The sequence below is a fragment of the Dipodomys merriami genome, unplaced genomic scaffold (assembly GCF_024711535.1).
Source record: "Dipodomys merriami isolate MVZ:Mamm:240054 unplaced genomic scaffold, mDipMer1.0.p SCAF_1, whole genome shotgun sequence".
Lineage (NCBI taxonomy): Eukaryota > Metazoa > Chordata > Mammalia > Rodentia > Heteromyidae > Dipodomys > Dipodomys merriami.
In genome coordinates, this window is record NW_027202270.1 from 122426868 (window position 1) to 122448289 (window position 21422).

The window sequence follows — 21422 nt, forward strand, 5'->3', positions numbered from 1 at the left end:
AAATTTCATTATGTAAGTTTATGCCTTTTAATGGCTGGGTCAGTTAATTCTACTTATTGTGATAATTGATACATTTTGAAATATTATCCTCTCTTTATTGTCCTGTCTCTCTTCTTACTGATTTCTGATGTATTGAATGTGTTTTATATTATTCATTTTTATACTTTTTATTCACTTTGAAGTTGTAGATTATATTTGCCTTTTTTGATGGCTATTCTAAAAATGTAGAATGTAACTATTCAACTATATTTCTTCCTTTCGTTCACACACATCTTATCTCTAGGTAGTTGTACAAAGGAATTGCCATCCAACAAAACAGTTTATGAGCACAGCATGTCTTGGCCAATGCCATTCCTTTCACCAGGCTCACCTTCTTTCTAACCTCTTCTTTCAGTTTTCTTAATTTTGTAAGATATACATGGAATTTTTTGTGCTAGTACATAGGCTTAAACTCAGGGCCTGAGTGCTGTCTCTGAGATTTTTTTTTTGCTAAAGGCTAGTACTTTACCACTTGAGCCACAGCTCTGTATCTGGCTTTTCAGTGATTAATTAGAGATGAGAGTCTCATGGACTTTCCCTGTTTCTGCTGACTTCCAACCTTGATCCTCAGATCTCAGCCTCCTTAGTGGCTATGATTACAGGTGAGAGCTACTAGCACCTGCCTAATATTTTTCTTTTGACTCATCAAACATTTTTGTTACTCCCTTGGAGAGCCTTTCTTGTCTCCCTGGTTTCTGGAATAACTCCTGTGTCATTGACCACTGTTACCTTACTTGCCTACACTTAATAGGCTGTAATTGTTTGCTTACAATTTGTACATACTATCGAACTTTATCTCTGGACTTGCAGCCAAGTGTTCTGTTTTGCACACTGGATGTCCTTCAGTGCTGGGGGAGTGGGTGTTGCTCTCAAGTGTAAAGGATCCTTTAATTTCTTAGACTTATCCAGGTGAAAAAAAATGGTTTTCACCCAGTTTTAATACGCTATATATACTGTTGCTCTTATTCTTGCAGAGCAGAAAGTGAAGGTGAACTAACTTCTTCTTCTTTGATGTTCAGCATGCAATGATTTAAGTGATTAAAAAAGCCTTCCATCCATCAATGTTCAGTAATTTAATTACAAACAACTCAATTTTATAAAAAGAACAGTTTCCCTATCAAGTTGCTAATTTTCAGATTGTATTGACAACTAAGTGAATAAACTAGCCAAATCTTCACAATAAGGATTGTTTGGTATTTTAAGCATATAACAGACATGTTAGAAAAATAGTTTAAGTCAGATTTTTATTTTCTGGTATGCTGAGGTTTGAACTCAGATCTTGGTACTTGCTGAATAAGTTTTGTGCCACTTGAGCCACATCATCAGGCTGAAAGAAAATTTTACAATGGAGGTACCTAGATTCACAAATTTTGAAAACAATGCCTTTGAAAAATCATTTCTGGAATAACATTTCTAGAGGAACATTAATTTATTTCTGTGAATGAAACTGACCGTTCACATAACTGTTTCCTTTGTAGTTCAGCAGCAATGTTAGTCATTTTTATTGATGAGACATTGCAAATAATGGATAGGAAAGAATGTCTTTTTTTTTTTTCTTTTCTATTATGGAGCTTGAAGTCAGGGGCTGTCTGTCCCTGAACTTTTTTGCTCAAGGCTAGTGCTTTACCATTTTGAGCCACAGCTCCCCTTCTGGTTTTCTGGTGGTTAACTGGAAATCAAAGTCTCATAGACTTTCCTTCCTGGGCTGGTTTTGACCACGATCCTCAGCTCTCAGCCCTCTGAGAAGCTAGGATTACAGGCATGAGCCACTGGTGCCTGGCTTGTTTTTGTTTTTGCTTGCTTTTTTGTTTGTATTTGAGACAGTTTTGCTACAGTCTTGGAACTCATATTCTCCCACCTCAGCCTCCATAGTGCTGTGTACTGTATGTGCTGCCAGACCCATCCTACTAGAGACTTTTTAAGAGACTGCAGATACAGTTATTTTCCTTTGCTTGTTTGGAATGCATAAGGGCAACAGTGTTTAATGTAGGTTTTCCACATGACTTTCATACTTTCATTCGGTGTTTCAGATAGAGTGATAAACATGGGATAAATTCCTAATAGGGAATTACTACATCCTTTGACCACTAGTCGTCAGTATTGAACCATTATTTGTGAGCTAGCAGCACTTGTTATTAAAGTTGCCCATCTTATTTACAAACTGATTTTTCATTAGCTTTTTTTTCTTAGCATACTTGGCATACACATTGCCACTGAAAGAAATCTAATTAACTATTCACTGCTTTAAAATTTAAATTTGAAGCTATCTTCTTCCCACTGTTAACAATTAAAATGATATGTTGAGCATTGCATATTAAGACAGCTGCTGCATTTAACAGTAGAACTCATGTCTGCCCTGGCTGGCCTCTGTGCTGTTCCTTTATGCTTTCTACTCAGGGTGCCCCCACCCCATTTTCACCCTCTTTCCTGCTTCTTCTTTTCCTCGTATCAAATGAACTTCCTAAATGTGGTCAAACACAGAGTTCATTCTGGAATCACATATTCTCTTACTTCTGTCTATTTTCATAATTCTGAGCTTTACTGAAGTGTTCCAGTGATTCTTTTTCTAATGTTTAATTTTATGTGAGCCTCTTTTTCTTCTTATTTGTTTTTTTCCCGATCTATAACCATTGCCTTTTATAGTGTTCTACCCATTCCAAATGTACTGCTCATTTTCTGTTGGTGCCTTAATGCTCTTTATTTTTCTCTTGCTAATATTTTTCCCCCTTTATTTGATAGGACATGTTTTAAAGCTCTCTCAACTTTCATTGCATTTCTAATTATATTTCTATTAAGTATCCTTAATTCACCCCCCCACTACTGCAACTGGTATTATTTATTGATCAGGAAGTGATAAACCAAGCAATAAATACTAACTAATAAATAGGCAGTTAATACACAGTAGATAATAAATAACTTGGATCATTTTAAAATATCTTTATCCATATTATGGTCAAGTTTTAGAACAGTATTTAGATCTGTAATCTTGTCTGGTCATTTGCTGGGCCTGCATGCCCCCACAGTTTCCTCGGATTGAAACCCAGTAGTTAGTACACTAGTACTGCCACAGTCCTACTATGTGTCAGGTATTGTGCTGGCATCTATGGATTTATAGTCATCTAAAATGTCTTGGTATTGGACAATCCCCAGTTCAGTCGAGGAAGTAGAGATATTGACAATGATTATTTTCTAGCAAGAGACTGATTCTAAACTTTAGAATAATGTAGGCCCTTTGGGACAGTTGGGGTAGGAGAGGCCTTTTTTTCAAGTCATTTAAGGAATTTTCCTATAACTGCTTCTTTGCTTCTTGCTATGTATTCAGTACTTTGCCAGACAGCAGCTGAAATGCTAATTTACATTCTGACTTACAGTAGCTTTGATTCACACCACTGCTCTTTCTTATCATTTCATGCCATGCTAATTGTTTTCTTCCCCCCTTTATGTTTGTTGCCTGTGCATTATTTTATTCTTTTCCTTGCAAGGACAAAGTAAACACCATTCTCTGCAAGGTTGTGAAAGTACCATTAGTGTCAACATGCTGATAAAAAGGAAATGGATGAAAAACAGTGATTGGTTATTATGGGACTTATCTCTCAAAGGTGCTTGGACACCATTTGGCACAGCTTGAAGTGTGCAGGACCAGATCTATCAGATTCTTAAGTCTTCTCTGTTTTTTGTTTTTCTCCCTTAATTTCTCTCCTTACTCCCAGTCCTGTATTCAGCTCTTATTTCTTACTATTTTCTTGGATTTTGATTATTTCAGATGACACTAAAACACTTCTAAAATTCCTCCTAAAATGTTCTTGCAAACATTTTCTTCTAAAATTTCTTCTAGAAAAGAAATTGCAAGAGATTTTACAGGATGATTGTTTTAAGTTTGTACTTGATTCTTGAATTTCAATTTAGAGAAAACTTCCGAGTGGTTCATGGATACTGCAGACATAGCCTGTACCAGTCATTGTGGTATTGGGAAGTATTCAAGGCCCAGTATTTAATAGTGATAAAGCAAAGATTTAAGGCCTATAAATATATTTTACATCATAGAAGTAGCTTGCCAATTGTTAATGACTGGATTCCTTTGAAGGGTGCAGTTTTAAGAGATGATGTGATATAAAGTTTCCCTGAAATGCCTATCTTCTCCTTTCCATATAATTAACACTTATGTGGGATCTCCAATGGCACAGTCATTGTGTGGCTCTTATATAATTAACACTTATGTCATGTCTTCTTACACATTTTACTTTATTATAAAATGTTACCTCAGGCTCTTAATTATGAAATGCAATGCACTTTTTGCCTCTTTTTCACCCCTCAACTTCAACTTTCTCTAAATTTCTGATTTTACTAATTTACACTGTTAAGTTACATTCAAGTAATTTTTGAAAACTGTATTTTTCAGGATATCTTCCTAGATTGATGAATTTATGAATAGCTTCTTCCTTCTTACCCTGTTTGGACATAGTGTCCATAAGGTTCTTGACTCTTTCTCTGTCTTTTTTTTCTCCTGCCAACATTATTCTGATTATGTATGCTGTCGTCTATATTCTTTAGGAGTTGTTTGGGGCCGGGAGTGTAGTTGAGGGGTAGAGTGCTTCTTTAGGAAGTACAAGACCTTGGATTCAATCCCTAGCACCATAAGGAAACCAGAAAAGCAAATAAAGTTATTTGTACCATCCTGCTATTACACCTTTTAAAAAAGGATGTGCATAATTGTTTTTTAAAGTACTTCAGATTCTGTTTGGAAATAGTAGGTGTTTACATTATAAAGAAATACTTGTTTTAATACCATGATTGGTATTTATGTCTGATACATTTTTTGGTGTTTATACCATTAATAGCTCTTTAAGTATTATAGAATGTGTATCATACTATGTGTACTTATTTGCTCTTGCTGGTATTGTCATTGCAAATTATAAAAAAGTTGAAAGAATCTGTGTTACTTTATGCAGTACCATATGCAGATAGACATTGAATGTTGTTAATGCTATGATGATGATGAAAAATGTCTTCTGCCCTTGTTGACTGAACAGCTGCCTGACAATAGACCGAGACTTTCTGTGTGCAGGACCTGTTTAATTTCTATGTTATTCTTTTCCTGAAGAGGGGATATTTTTGACTACAGTTTCAGTGAATTTATGCTAGACCATCTGTTTATAAAGTCCTTTCCCATCATTATCAATTAATATTTATTGGGCAACTACTGAGTGCATAGTAATATTGTGAAAACAAAGATCACTTTGCTACAGATAGATGTATTCATTGACTTAATACTGTTTTATTTTTATTAGAAAACACTTAAAAAAAGCCAAAGTCATAAAATAACACTAACTCTGAACAGTGAAAGATGTTGTATATTTTATAAGGCTTTCTGTTCAAAGCCATATCAAATCTGAGACATTCTAATTTACATTTCCATAATTACCAATGATTTCCTGTTTGTCAACAATTCTGAGTCAGTGGTCTTATATTTAGAAAGTCAAATGAAATATCATATTGCACTGGATTTCTAATAAAACTGAATCTCTTTTTTTTTGAGAGGAAACTACTCAGATGAAAACAGCCTCAGCTAAGAGCATTTGCTGTTTGATTTTGTAGGAAATCCTGGAAAGTGCACTTGTTGGGCTCACATTTAACTTTACTTGCAAGATTTTTATTAAGTAAAAGATTGCATAAAATATAATCTGTTCCAGTAAAAGCAATGGCATTTTAAGAGAGTAATACTTATTACCATTGTTCTTTTTGAATTAAAGAAGTTCAAAGACTTGTATGTATTTTTAGGAGACCAACTTTTTATGTAGTAATTAAGATTTTGTTTTGCATATTGGCAAATTTAATAGCATTTGAAGAATGAAATAGAGATTTTGTTTCTCAGTTATTTTTAGTAGACTTTTGCTGATTCATCCATGATCTCTGGCTTTGTCTCCCATGTGGCCTTTGGCAAAGGATTAGGGTAAAGATTATGGCCTTGGAGGAGAGTAAAAGAAATTGGCTGTCACGGTGATTGAACCCATGACCTTGTTTGGCTTCATTGGCTCCAGGTGCCCTAAACTGTCACCAACTCCATAAATACAGGCCTAGTGCCACTGAGAGAAGTTTGCTCATTCCTTGGGGGGAAATAGGTCAGTAGAAAGTGCCAACGTATTCTTCTGCAGTAATTTATATATGAGAGCATTTGGTTCCTTAGATAATAAATAGCATATTGTATAAAGAGAGAGAGAGTAGAAATCCAACAACATATAGGCCATTCTTAAAGTGAAATTGTGTGAAATGAATTTTATGATTGACAGTTGCTATCAGAAATAATGTCTAACTTCTGATATCCCCAAATAAGCTATGCTTTATTGAGCATGTATATACTCTTGCACAGCAGACATCTTTAAATTTTTTAAAAACTATTTTTATTTAGTTGTACAAAGGAGTTGCTGTTCAAAACTGGCATCCTGTGACTTTACTCACATCCTTATCTCTTCCAACTGAAAATACATGAAGTTCAAATGTCAGCAAGTTTTAAAAATTTCACCTTTATCCTGACATCTCAAACATTTGTATGGTGTCACTAAGACAATCCCACCTTAATTTATGGAAGTGTGTGTGTGTGTGTGTGTGTGTGTGTGTGTGTGTGTGTGTGTGTGTGTGTGTGTGTGTGTGTGTGTGTGTGTGTGTGTGTGTGTGTGTGTGTGTGTGTGTGTGTGTGTGTGTGTGTGTGTGTGTGTGTGTGTGTGTGTGTTTGCTTATTTTAGATGTACACAGTATAGAATTTTCTTTCTTTACTCATAGCTGAAAAATAAATTTCTTTGAGCAATTTAAGTGAAATCTGCCTAGATATTTTAGAGTTAGATATTATTAAGGGTTGAGAATATGAATATGTTGTTTTCTTTCTTGAAAAGGCTTCTCTCTCTCTCTCTGTTTTTTTTTTCTTTTTCTTTTTTTTGGCTTAGATAATCTTCAATTGGAGGAACTTAAAAGGCTAAAAGTTTCCATGACTAGCTAGCTCTCATGGGGGAGGAATCTCTAGCTTTATTTAGGAAACAAAACAATATTTAGACATTTGAAAAACTGGACAGAAATGAAATCTATGTTAACTTCAATGTGTAGCACTAATTCTAAGTCATATATATATATATATATATATATATGCGTATCTGTATCTATATATCTATATATATGTTCCTTTCCAAAATATGTATTGGTGTATTGATGTTATATGGTGGTGGATAGGATGCAGGTTTCCATGGAGTATTTTGATACTAGCCACCAGACTCCTATCTTTAAAAAATTCTTAATTTCCATCATAATGTATACCCAATCCTATGTTTGAAATATCTTTAAAGCTGTTCAAATTTTGAAAGATACAGAAATATAACCAACCTATAAATTTATTTTATAGATTATGTGATCTAATTGGATCATATTGGTTCAATGTGTTAGAACATTTGTTCTCTAGTTTTTGTACTTAAATGAACAATTTAAACATGAAAGTATAGTGAGAGCAATTGTTTTCTAATTCTCAGAGATATAAGTTCTTCATATGACTACTTGAACATAATAGAGTCTGATTTGATAGTTGATGAAGCTACTGACCGTCCTGTTTAATATGTACTTTGATTTGTTTTCCTATAGCTTTGTGGTTTTGCCCATGACTCATCTCTATGTGCTTGCCCTTGTGACCACAGCCGATGCAGTTGCAGTCCTGAGTGATAAGGATGAGCCAGGACACTTTATGTTCCTAATTTTTCTCTCAGAATTTCAGTGGCCTGTGTGGGAGTTCACATGTGATCTTCATTTTATTCCAGTGCCATCATTATAACCAAGCTTGCTGGTCCACTGGAAGCCGACAAAGCACTTGTAATTCTCTTTTTGGTCTACATCTGAGAGTGTGTTATCTGTTAGAGCCTCTTGGTAAACATATTTATTGTCAATGATATAGGAGGTTTTATGTTTAGATGAAAGGTCTGCACACATTTCCCTCTCCCCTCTCCCCTTCTTGTTAAAAGAAAAGGCTGCATTTTTGGGATTATATAGAACTGTGAGAGTTCAGAAACATCTATTTCTAAGGAACTGCAGCAATACAATAGTCAGTACATTTGTCTTTTTAATGGAAATAGGCATACTTAAGGAAAAAAGGAAAAATTGTTGTTATTAAAGATTTAAATATGCCCCAGGGACCCTCTATTAAGGCTCAGTGTTGTTGCTGTGATCTTAAAAGTATAAAAGACAATCTGAATTCTGGAGCAGGGCACATGAGAGCTTTATAGTTAAGCTGCTCCTGAGGGAGGAAAAAAAGCTTTAAAAGGCAAAACAACAGTGTCAGAAATTCATTGGCATGTGATGTGTTCTCCTCCTTTAAAGTAACTGCTTTTTCTGGGTCAGTTTTAATATAACTAAGATGCTTGATCTGAGTCAAATAGAAAGAAATGTACTGCAGGCTTATACCTCTAAAAAGGGTACTAAGCGAGTTAAAGTTTGTTATTAAGGTTTAAAGAAATGGCTTGTAATTTCAATTCAGTTATTTTTCAAAATGCTTCTCTTTGAGTATTATCTGTTCTCTGAAGTTTAAAGTGCTTCAGTATACACTTAATAGGTTGTAAGAGTTTGATTATCCTGTCTTTCATTTTGAATTAGATAATGTAGAAAATTTGGTTCAATATTCTGGGCTAGAATACTGCACCTGTGTTTACTTGTTTACTGACTCTTGGTGTTTAGAAGGAAGAGATGATGTTCCAACTTAATGGTATTTTTTGATGATGTAGAAGTGTAGTTATTTGATCTGGATTACTGTTTAATGCCTCACTTTTATTCCTTTTATTGAGAATGATGGAATTTAAGTTTCTCATGAACATTTCTAAGACTTACATACCCTTAGAAAACAAAGAGAAATAAAAAAGAAAGAAGAATATTAAAGAAAATGTCACCAGTAAATAGAGGTGCAACAGAAAAGCATATTATTTTAGAAAAGTAATATTGTCAATGACTGATCAGGTGTAGAGGTGAGGAAGAAAAGAGTATTACAACACTATTTAGTATATTTCTGTATAGTCCAGAGAATCAAAAGTTCTTTTATTAAACCACATATGAAATTAGGACTTTAAAAAAAATAACCAGTTGACTTTCAGAAGAGTTAGATTTAGATAATGTTTCATTTATAAATTAGAAAACTTAATTTGATTAAAGTTCAGCTTATTGATTTTTATTCCTCTAACTCCAAATGCCATAGTTAGTATTTATACTAATTATGACAAAAGAAGATTGTAATAAATGTCTGTTTGTGTGAGAATGAAGATAATTATTTTTCATGTTGCCCTTTATGCCCTTTCTTTACAGGGCAGGGGAAGTTGGGTTGTTATATATGGTTATGAGTTAAATGGTTCAAAATCAACATCTGGGATAGAAAGAGATTACTCTGCAGAGCTCAGACAGAAAGACTGAGACCAAGTAGTTGCTATAGTGATCTGGGTCTGGTCCTAGGCTAAAATTGGTGAGGGAAATTTTATACTTGTATAGTCTTATTGTATCTACCAATACAGTTAACACTTTTCTTATACTCTTTCTCAGAAAGGGGAATTATTCATTCTTCCCTTGAATGTGGGCTGGGGTTAGTGACTCTCTTCTAGCAAATAGAATATAGAAAAGAAAAATACTAATTTCTCATAGGAAAAAAAACTTGGTAGATATCACCTTATCTTAGTCAAGAGTTCAAGTTAACATCAGCAGTCATGAATCATATTTACCCTGTAGAATGGTGCAGTGTCCTGTCCCACTATCTCCCCCGCCCCAGTCAACCCAAGCTCTGTTTAATAATGAGAAGAATCAAATAAATCCAAGTTGAGGAACATTCTATAATATAACCAGACCAGTATGGAAGAAAATGTTTAAGAAAATGAAAAGTAAGGGAATCAAAGAAAGTTTTATAAACTAGAAGAGACTAAAGAAAGAATTCAATTAATGCAGAGTAATACCTTGAATTGAATATTGAACAAAAGGACATTAGGAGGAAAACAAGTGACATTTGAATATAGTCTGTATGTAGCTGGGCAAATAGTTTTGTCCCAATGTAAATGACTTATAAGGTAAATGTACCATGGTTATGTTGGATGATAATTTTAGAGAATAGTTTTTGAAATATATTTGGGAATTCTGAGCTATCTTTACAACTCGTCTACAAACTTTACATTATTTCAACAGGAACTCATTTAAAATCCACTGAGAACCAGATGCTAGTAGCTCATACCTATAATCTTAGCTACTTAGATAAGCACTAAAATCTGAGGCTACAAGTTTGAAGCCAGCCTGGGCAAGAAAGTCAATGAGACTTTCCTCCAATTAACTATGAAAAAGCTGGAAGTGGAGCTTGGCTCAGGTAGTAGACTGCCAGTGTAGAAAAAGGCAAGGGAGCCAGGCGCTGGTGGCTCACGCCGGTAATCCTAGCTATTCAGGAGGCTGAGATCTGAGGATCACGGTTCAAAGCCAGCCTGGGCAGTAAAGTCCATGAGTCTCTTATCTCCAGTAAACCACTAGAAAACCGGAAGTGGTGCTGTAGCTCAAGCGGCAGTGCACTCGCCTTGAGCTGAAGAGCTGAGGGACAGTGCCCAAGCCCAGAGTTCAAGCCCCATGACTGACAAAAAAAATAAAAAAAGGCAAGGGACAGTGCTCAGGCCTTGAGTTCAAGTTGCAGTACTGGTGCATGCGTGTGTGCGTGCACACATACAAAACCCATAATGAGGAAGTTTTTTACTGTCAAGGATTAAAATGGTAACATCTGCATCAGGAAGAGGTTATTATTTTTTATACTGTAACACAGAAATAACTATTTTGCACATCATAGCAATGTTATTAATAATATTTCAAGAAATGAAACTTGGATGCTTGAGAGAATATTGTAATAAAGAACAATGAGAGAAATCTGAAAAGCCTGATACTGATAAATGACATAGCTGGCCAAGGCAAAGTGAAGTTGTCTATTAGAGATTATAATGGAATATTCATATATATTCAATAGCATATGGTGCTAAATACTTTCTTAAAAATACGCAAACACTGCTGAGGAAGAGACTGAATAATCAGAGATAAACAATGATGCCAACAGCAATTTCTAGTTTCTAGGATTTTGTTCAAGAAAACATTAAAATCATCTCCCATTAGCCAAAACTAAATACATTATGCATACAGAATTAAATATTGCAAATTGGACTTGACCTAAAATAAAGAGTAAATATAGGCTTTTAAAATAGTTTAAATTAACTACCTGGAAGATGGTTTGAATTAAATATATTACTATTAATAATTCAGTAATAATAGTTGTTGACTTTTATTTCATATGTTTATAAACCAGGTATGAATGTATGTATTTTACAAGTATTTAGCTGTTACTAGTACCTTCAAGGTTGGCTGTATAGGTAGTGCCATGCAATGATTGAGAGGTAGGCAACTACCACTGCAAATAAGGGAAACCATGGGACCTATGTTTCTTTGGTCCTGGCTTACTTCACTTAATATAATTTTTTCCAAGTTTTTCCATTTCCTAACAAATGAGGCAATGTCATTCTTTCTGATGGAGGATAGAATTCCATTGTATAGATACATATACCACATTTTCTTGATCCATTCATCTACTGAGGGGCATCTGGGTTGGTTCCATATCTTAGCTATGGTGAATAATACTGTGTTAAATATGGTAGCTTTGGTATGATGTTGTTTGTGATCATTTGGGTAAATGCTCAAAAGTAGGGCAGCTCTATATGGAATCTTTTGGGGAACCTCCATACTACTTTCCAAAGTGCTTGAACAAGTTTAAGTTTACACTCTCACCAACAGTGCAGTAGGGTTCCCTTCTGTCCACATCCCCTCCAGCATCTGTTGTTATTAGAGTTCTTGATTATAGCCATTCTAACTGGTGTGAGATGAAATCTTAATGTTGTCTTGATTTGCATTTCTTTTATGACTAGAGAAGTTGAGCATTTCTTCATGTGTCTATTGGCCATTCTTATTTCCTCTTCAGAGAAGTCTCTCTTTAAGTCTTTAGCCCACTTATTAATCGGGCAGTTGTTTCTTTGAGGATTTGTTGTTGGGGGATTTAATTTTTTTAGTTCTAAGTATATTTTAGATGAGACCCTTGTCCATTGTATTGCTGGTGAAGATCTTCTCCAAATCCATGGGCTTTCTATTGATCTTGCTAGCTATGTCCTTTGCCATGCAGAAGCTCTGCAGTTTCATGTAATCCCATTTGTCCAACCTTTATTTGATTTGTTGTGTTTCTAGGCCAAAGGCTATGTACATATGACCATAAAAGATGATGTTAAAGGAAATGTACCCCAAGACAGAGACACAAGTGGTTTTTTTCTTTCTTGCTATTGTTTTTAATGTACTTATAATGCACTATGTGATTATTTTGTTTCTTTTGTAAGTTCTTCCCCCATGGTATAACCCCTGTTTTCACTGTATTTGATTCTGGTGTTCTGCATCTTGTATATACATTTCTGTAATTTGGAGAGAGGAAGGGATATTGTGGAATGCTTAAATGAAGATGCAGGTTGGCCTGTTGTGACGATGAGATGTTCAAGACACTATGCTGAAAACAACCTTTACATGTTGGAGAGGGGTGTGGGAAGGGAGGAGTTGGGGAGGTGGGGAGGGAAAGGTTGGTAGGGGAAAAACAAAGGGAGGTGGTAACAATGCTCAATAGGAAATGTACTCATTACCCTACTCATGTAACTGTAAACCCTTCTGTACAGTATTTTTACAATAAAAATTTATATAACACACACACACACACACACAGAGGAAGGCAGCTGAATGCCTCTGTTCCTAACTATTTACCCCCTGTGTCCAATATGCTCTTTGATAAAACAAGCCTAATACCATATGCATTTAACATGCACAATGTCTTTATTTAGTATGTGTCAGAAGAAGAATGGCTGGACATATTAAACACTATCAAAGTGTTATAATATTATGTTTATCCAATTATTTATTTTGAAGATACTTGTCTGGCTTCCTACGTAATTGCTATTTTACTAGTGAGGAGTAAGAGTCATTACAGAGGGAGCTAATTTTATAGGTAAGGGGTCCATATTTATTTTTTATGTGCATGTATTGGCAGTTCCAGCAAAGCGCCTGACAAACAGTGAATAGATTTAGGAGATAGCGCATTGAATGTGTAACTTAGTGAAAATTGATGTGATTTGGTATACTTATATGAAATCAGGTTTGAATATATTTTGCTTTCCTATAGTACTTTGTTGGAAAAGGTCTGGGCAGCCAGTTTGGCTTTTCTCAACTAGTTTGGTATTTACATATCTGTCTGTCTGTTTGTCTGTCTATCTATCTATCTATCTATCTATCTATCTATCTATCTATCTATCTATCTATCTATCTATCTATCTATCTATCTATCTTGCTAAGTCTAAGGGTTAAAATTCTCAACAATTATTAAACAAATGGAATACCTTATAGGTAATATGAACATTTACATCTAATATTATTTTCTTTCTTAATTTTAACATATAAATAAGCCCAGAGAAATATGATTCACTGTTGAAAAGTTGTATTGTCTTAAAAAGTTCCTTTCCTTTGTATTACAAAGACGAATCTGTAGAAAGAAAAATTTCTTTTCTCCAGATGAAGTGTAGTGGGAATAGCTAGTTAGGTTATGTGGTTAAATGTCACCTATACAATGATAAGACTATATGCATATGTCTTTGTTGTGGACAGTATATTTACAGAATTTGCAAACCTCATTGGGTGTTAAATTTAAGGAGTTGCACAGATTGTACAGTTCTTAATAAAGAATAAATATTGGCTTAAATACAGTTCTTCAATACTATTATTTCAGTATGTGCAGTAAACTTGGTTTATTTCCAAGACAACTGTTACCTAAAGATGAGGAAAAAATGACACTAAGTGGAATATGGTTAGGAAGCAAAAGGCATTTGTTGTTCATATTTGAACCCACTGGAGTGTTCTATGTGCTTCAGAGAATGAGCAAGTTGTAATTTATTTGTAGCTTTTGCTACTCCTTAATGGTATTCTTCTCAGACCTTTTTTCTTGTAAGCCTTCATAGCAACTTTAGTTCTATAATTCTTCTGGGATAATACATTTTTCTATATCTTCCATCCTAGGCATTGAAGAAACAAGAAGCTAAAGCAGAGGAAACTGAGGGAATAATGAAAAATAAGCTACAGCAAACTGAAACTGAGAAGAGTCAAGTAAGACACTATCTTTCAAGAAATTATGTAGTTCAGGACCAGTGATGGTTGCTGGGTACCTTAAAAAGTGTCCCTCAGATCATTTATGAGAACTTAGTGAAATCTTTATATGCTTCCATGTGGAGCTGCTTGATGGCTGCTTTGATGGCTCTGGTACCCTTTATTGCTTCCTCTTGGAGCATACACAGATTGTTCGCTACCTTGTCATCTGAGGGCACTCTGTTTTGAGAGATGAATTAAACTTTGGCATTCCTTCTTGGAGAACATTTAAAGGACTTTGTTATAAGTTAGGAAAGACTTAACTGTTTGAAGATTGTATTTGGGTTTATTCATTTTATTTGCAAAAGAGAAATGTAGTTAGTCACCTTGTTCAGAAAACATCTTTCTTGTCACTATATATTAGGATCTTTATCATATATTTATGTCTGTGGACATGTAGAGTCCAGCATGTTAGCCTTAGAAGGCAGTTCATCAGCCAAACAACTCAATTTGCAAATGAGTAGATCTAAATAGGAGCACAAGATACCAAATGACAGGGTAAAACTGCACTGCTGTTCTTTCCTGCATATCATTTTTTTTCTACCTATTATTGCCAACGATAGCTTTTTGTCTTCTTCACATACAAACTTGAATAGTGTTTTTATACTGCCTTTACAGAAAGCAAGCTATGTTATGACCTCAAGTTTGTGTTCTGGAGTTGAGACTGGTAATATTACATTATAATTATGACCAGTATAGGCCTCTAAGCTGTTTTGATAAAGTGTGATTTCTTCTGCCTTTATTTCTACCTAGAACTAAAGAATAGATTGGCCAATATTTTGGGTGAATTTGATGATAGTACATATTGTTGTTATTATTATTACTTTTTTGAGGGGTAACACTGAAGTTTGATCTCGGTGTCTTACTAGACAGGTATTCTATTCCTCTGGCCCTTTGCTGCACTCATTGTTTTTGAGATAGGATTTTGCTTTTTGCCCAGGCTTACCCCAGTCAGTGATCCCACTTTTACGTTTTCTGCTAGGATGGGCTGTAAAGAGTTCTTTTGAACTTTTCTGCCTGGGCCTGGAATGTAATCATTTTCATCTCAACCTTTTGTAGTTTGGTCTAAGGCATGCTCAACTGAACCCAGTTTTTGGTTGATAAAGGGTCTCAGGTATGTTCCCAGGCTGTCCTTTAACTATGAGTCTCCCAATTTCAGTTATATAAGTGACCCCTAGGATTCCGAGTGTGAACCAATAGTTCTCAGCTTTTTATTCAACATAGCATTTATTTTGATCCATAGTTATAATTTTAAATGGAAATAATGTAACTGGATTAAAATCTATTTTGAGCCGGGTGCCGGTGGCTTACACTTGCAATCCTAGCTCCTCAGGAGGCTGAGATCTGAGGATCACGGTTCAAAGCCAGCCTGGGCAGGAAAGTCCATGGGGCTCTTAGCTCCAATAAACCATTAGAAAACTAGAAGTGGCACTGTGGCTCAAGCGGTAGAGCGCTCACTTTGAGCTGAAGAGCTGAGGGATAGTGCCCCAGCCCAGGGTCCAAGCCCCATGACTGACCAAAAAAATTTTTATTTTGAAATAATTGTAGATTCATAGACTATTTCCAAACAAAACTAGCTTCCTTCAGTGGTAATATTTTGCATAATTACCACTCAATATGAAAATTGGGAATTGGCATTGATGTAATTCACAGGATTTTACAGATTTTACCACCCTCACTGTACATGCCATCAGTGTACCTGTATAGTTGAATCCTTTTTAAAAATCTCAGGTGTAGAATCCTGTTACCACTGATACAATCAGGGTGTAGGACCCTTCATCACCTCAAGGCACACATCCTCAACAGGCATATTTACCACAAAGGCAGATGTTTTCTTTTCTATTTCTTTCTTTCCTTCCTTCCTTCCTTCCTTCCTTCCTTCCTTCCTTCCTTCCTTCCTTCCTTCCTTCCTTCCTTCCTTTCTTCCTTCCTTCCTTCCTTCCTTCCTTCCTTCCTTCCTTCCTTCCTTCCTCCCTCCCTCCCTCCCTCCCCCCTCCCTCCCTCCCTTCTTTCTTTCTTTCTTTCTTTCTTTCTTTCTTTCTTTCTTTCTTTCTTTCTTTCTTTCTTTCTTTCTTTCTTTCTTTCTTTCTTTCTTTCTTTCTCTTTCTTTCCTTTTTTGTGTTTTTACTAGAGCTTGAATTCAGGGTCTTTCTACTCTTTCTTGCTTACCACTGTTGCTCTATCACTTGTGCTATGCTTCTAGTCTTCATTTTGCTGGTTGGGGAAATGGAGCCTCAAAAGGCATTTCTGCTCTGTTCATATCTCCATCCTCCAGAACTCAGCCTCCTGATTAGCTAGGAGGACATGTGTTAGCTCTCAGCACCTGGCTCACAGAGACAGTTTCTAAGGATAATGTTTGATCAAATAAAATGATAATAGTTATTATGAACCTTGGTGCTTCAGAATATCTTAAAAAATACAAAAATGTTATGTTATAGAAAAACTTTATAGCTACAGAATACAAACCAAGATAGCATATAGAAATGCCTTTTTTTTTTTTTTTTTTTTTTTTGCCAGTCCTGGGGTTTGAACTCAGTGCCTGGGTATTGTCCTGAGCCTCCATGTTCAAGGCTAGCACTCTAGACTGGCTTTGAACCATACTCTTCAGATCTTATCTTTCTGAATAGCTAGGATTATAGGTGTGGAGCCACTGGTGCACAGCCTAGAAGTGCTCAATTTTTCTTAGGCTTTGTTCTATCTTACTGTATTTTTCAGGTTGAAATACAGTAGACATATTTAGAATATACTAAATGGCCACATTTTCCATGGATATTTATCTGATGTTGGTATTATTAATGAAAATTTCAGTGTTTTATTTGAATTTAGAAATTAAAAAGTTTTAGGAATATCATATAAATATTAAAGAATATGAGAAATAATCAATTACATGAATCAGTAGGTCCCTGAAGTTTTTATACTGATTTAATAAATTTGATGTTATCTATTACAGTTTAAAGAAAAATTTGCAATACAATTTAGATTAAATTTTAGACTTAGAATTGCAAAGGTTCTCATGAGACTGTCTTATATAAAATCCTATTTTAGAGCCAAATTTAGGCCCCAGGAGAAGAGAGTTAAATAAAGTCACCATGGAGATGGAAGTAACTAGATTCCAGATGGCTATGAGGCCTGATCTGGTTTACTTTATACTATGTAATCAACATTATTTTAATAGTTCTATTCATATATGCTTATAGGAAGATATTTATCTTTTCCTAGTAGCTGCAAAATTCTCCTAAAAAATTTCTGCTGTTTTCTTTTTAAATTGGACTCCATTGGACATAATTGGTCCATTGGGGCACAAATTTAAGTTATTTTCTGCCCCATTGGACATACGCTTTTATCTTTTGTTGAAATTCTAGCTGGAACAGGAATTGGAGCTATCTCGCAGGCTATTGAATCAATCAGAAGGCAGCAGAGAAATACTTTTGCATCAGGTAAGTCTATGCAAGATATGACAATCTCTTTTTGCAGTAAATCATGATTCAAGCTCTTCTCTTAAAGTTTTCATGAAAGGAAAATCCAGCTCTAGAAATTTTTCCTAAGGAATGTATGTTAGCACACATAAGCAAAATATGAAGATTCAGAAAAGGCTAGTACAAAAAAAAAAAAAAAAAAACTCAGCCCAGTTCCTGCTGTGACAATGTTTCTTGCTGATTGCTGCTCTGCTTTCTACTTATCTCTCTTAGTGTGAACAGAGTAGAAGTAAGACTGGATGTGTGAGATAAAATTTTCCCAGGAGCTTAATTTTATTCAAGGAGGCTTTGGAGAATAAAGGAGAAAGGAAAATACATTAAACAGATCTTCACATGTTCAAGTTTATTTTGAATATACCATTGTCTTTTATTCGGGTTTCCAAGATGTTACTTGGACCTTTTTAAACAAAGATAAGGCTGAATTTTTAAGCATAACATTTTCAGTCCATTAGCCTATAATGGGAGCTGGATGTTTCTGATATTAAAAGTTCAATAACTTTAAATAGCCATCTTACATACATTGGATAAGGGTGCATGATTTTCTAACTGCATTCTGCCTGTGCTTAATACAAAGCACAATTGTTTGAGCCATCTTCTGTTTTGAGATGTACATTACACAACTTACATATATAATATGCTCTGTAGGCAAAGATGTCAGACTTCATCGGTGTTGAGAAGTTTTACATTTTGACAACTGGTGCTGAATATACACAACAGCACCTGCTTTCCAAAACCTTTAAAATGTTTATTGACCTTCATTCTGCAGCCATTGGGCACACAGAATTAATGTTGGCAAAATTCAGGATTTCCTTTTCGCAGTTGGTATTCAGTCCCATTTTAATTAAAAAAAAAAACACGTGATTTGTAATCTCTGGTTTCAGTATTTGAAGCAAGAGGTTTCTTTATTCAGGTTGTCATTGTTACTTAGTAGATTCTTTTTGCCACTGCTAACTTGTTTATGGTCTTTGGGAGATGTACCTGTTATATGCTAGGCAATTTGCTAGTTTCTTTGTAGGAATATAGTGATGAATCAAATTAGTTCCTGCCTTCGGGATTTCAGTTTGCTCAATAAGACTATTTATTTGGGGCCTTATTTTGATATCATAATGTGCTCCATCATGATCATTTGCATCAATGGATCATGTTACATGAAAGCAAATCAATGAAAAATGGAAATCTAGCAGCACAACTGGTGATTTTGGTTGATAGTAATGGACTGGACTGACATCAAAATAGTACATTTCTAAAATTTCTTAGGTTGGAAATATAGGTAAGTAGTACAGTGGTTGCCTACCATCAACAAGTGGACACATTTTTTTTTTTTCCCACAAGGGACACATAAAAGGAAAAGACATTCTTTGTGGAATGGACAAATGAGCAAGGACATTCTGCTATGCTTGGTATACACAGCATGGAGATTAACTTGGTTTCAACTTGTGTTTATAATAGCTTAGCAGAAGCAAACTTTTCTCTCCTAGGGAAATAATTTATAATAATTTTTAGGTTCAATTTAATTTCTGTTTTTGAAAATGGATAAAAGTTTGAATGCATTTAGGTAGAAGAACTACGTACACAGCTCACAAAAGCAGAAGGTGACCGGAAGGGTTTACAACATCAGATTTCCAAGCAGCATTTAAGCCTTCAGGATGATCAAGATGACTGGAGGTTTAGAAGAGGTATTATTCTGCTTTATAAATATGGGCATTTTCCATTCCTAAAATTGGTTTCTTTAATGTTTACCTTGTTTGCATTAAATTCTGAGCTTTTTTATTTTTGAATTTGAGGTATATTTTATGATTGATATACAAATTTGATTTGACAGTATTTTCTTCATTCCATTCTTTTCTGGATATTACTGGAAGCAGTAGTTTTGAATTGATAGCACATATTCAAGTTGCTGACATTTTAAATTAAAGGACTATTTTATTTACATATTTTGTCTATATTCTTGGACTGAAAAATCCTTGAAGCTCTTTTTTTTTTTATTGATTATGGGGCTTGAGCTCAAGACCTGAGTGCTATCCTTGAGCTCCCTTTGTTCTTGGCTAGTACTCTACTATTTTGAGCTGTAGCTTTACTTTCAGTTTTCTGGTAGTTAATTAGAGATAAGAGTTTCTTGACCTTCCCACAGTGGCTTGCTTTGAACCATGATCCTCAGATCTCAGCCTCCTGAGTAGCTGGGATTACAGAGCCACCTACACCTGGCTCTCTCTTTTTTTTTTTTTTTTTTGGGTCCGGTCATGGGGCCTAAACTCTGGGCCTGGGCGCTGTCCCTCAGCTCTTCAGCTCAAGGCTAGCACTCTACCACTTGAGCCACAGTGCCACTTCTGGCTTTTTTCTTTTTGCTTATGTGGTGCTGAGGAATCGAACCCAGGGCCTCATGCATGCAAGGCAAGTGTTCTACCACTGAGCCACCTTCCCAGGCCTCTCTTTTTTAAGTTACCTATCTTTGTATTTTAATAACATTAGTGCCTTGTGCCTCATTGAAGCACAAGTATTTCATTTTGTGTTAAATGCTAAATTAATTTAAATTATTCAGTGTTATACTTTCATTTAATACTTTCTATAATTAGCAAGATTAGTAAACTAGTAGCTCTTGTCAAATTTAGCAATATTATTTTTGTTTATGTTGTAACAAAGCATTTTATTGTAAGCTTCAATAACTGCAGCTAGATATAGAAGCTATATACTTAATGAACAAAATGTATAGTATTTTCTTGAAGTAAATTGCACTGAAAATTAGATAGCACTTAAAACTTTAGTACCAAAGTACTAATATATATATATATATATATTAGTATGTATATATGTGTGTATATATATATAGTCTCGCTATATAGTATATATATAGAGAGAGACAATATATTAGGTATATAAATGTATATATATATATTTGAAAACTATGTGAGATAAATGTTTTTTTGCATGTCTATCATAAGTGGATTATGCTATCAAGAATATTAAGACATTAAGGTTTAGTACCATTTGAAAGCTCTTTTTCTTGTGAATGTAAAATAGAACATATTCATTGAGCTTTACACTGTTTTCTCTTAAGGGATAGAGAGAGAAAAACAGGATCTGGAGAAGCAGATGTCAGATCTGAGAGCACACCTGAACTTCAATTCAATGGCATCTGAGTTGGAGGAGGTGAAGCGATGCATAGAGCGAAAAGACAAGGAGAAAGCAAATTTGGCAGCACAAATAGAGGTGACTTGGCTGTTTTAAAGCAATATTTAAAAGACTTAATTATATTTGGTAGAATTGCTCTAATGAAATATTAATGTAGAGATGTATTATTTTCTGGATGTCAGTGGATCATGTCTCTAATTCTAACTACTCAGAAGGCTGGGATTTGAGTATCAAGATTCAAAGCCAGTCCAGGCAAGAAAGTCTGTGAGACTCTTTTCTCCTGTTAACCAGCAAATAGCTAAAAGTGGTAGAGTGCCAGCCTAGAGTGAAAAAGCCAGTTCCCAAGTTCAAGCCCAAGTACTGTCACCAAAGAAAAGAAAAACAACAAAAGGAAAAAAGATACATTTTTTTGTGAGTGAAGGTTTAGGGATACATATTGCATTTCTTTGTTAATGTCTAATTTACTATGTATAGACTGTCCTGTGGTTTAATGTTTCTTTCCTTTGGCGATCCCAAAACCCAGGATCTGGGTTAATG

The 21422-nt window shown here is 35.0% G+C and overlaps 1 protein-coding gene across 10 annotated transcripts in view; it reads left to right on the forward strand.

Annotated features, from left to right (window-relative positions):
* The window catches only part of Cep128 (centrosomal protein 128), a 277887-nt gene that overhangs the window by 55447 nt on the left and 201018 nt on the right, over positions 1-21422 (forward strand). For all 10 annotated transcript variants that reach the window (XM_070028501.1, XM_070028506.1, XM_070028496.1 and 7 more), the window contains 4 exons: positions 14155-14241; positions 17643-17717; positions 19312-19432; positions 20812-20963. In XM_070028501.1, coding sequence (XP_069884602.1) covers positions 14155-14241; positions 17643-17717; positions 19312-19432; positions 20812-20963 — 435 coding nt within the window. The remainder of the gene's footprint in view (positions 1-14154; positions 14242-17642; positions 17718-19311; positions 19433-20811; positions 20964-21422) is intronic.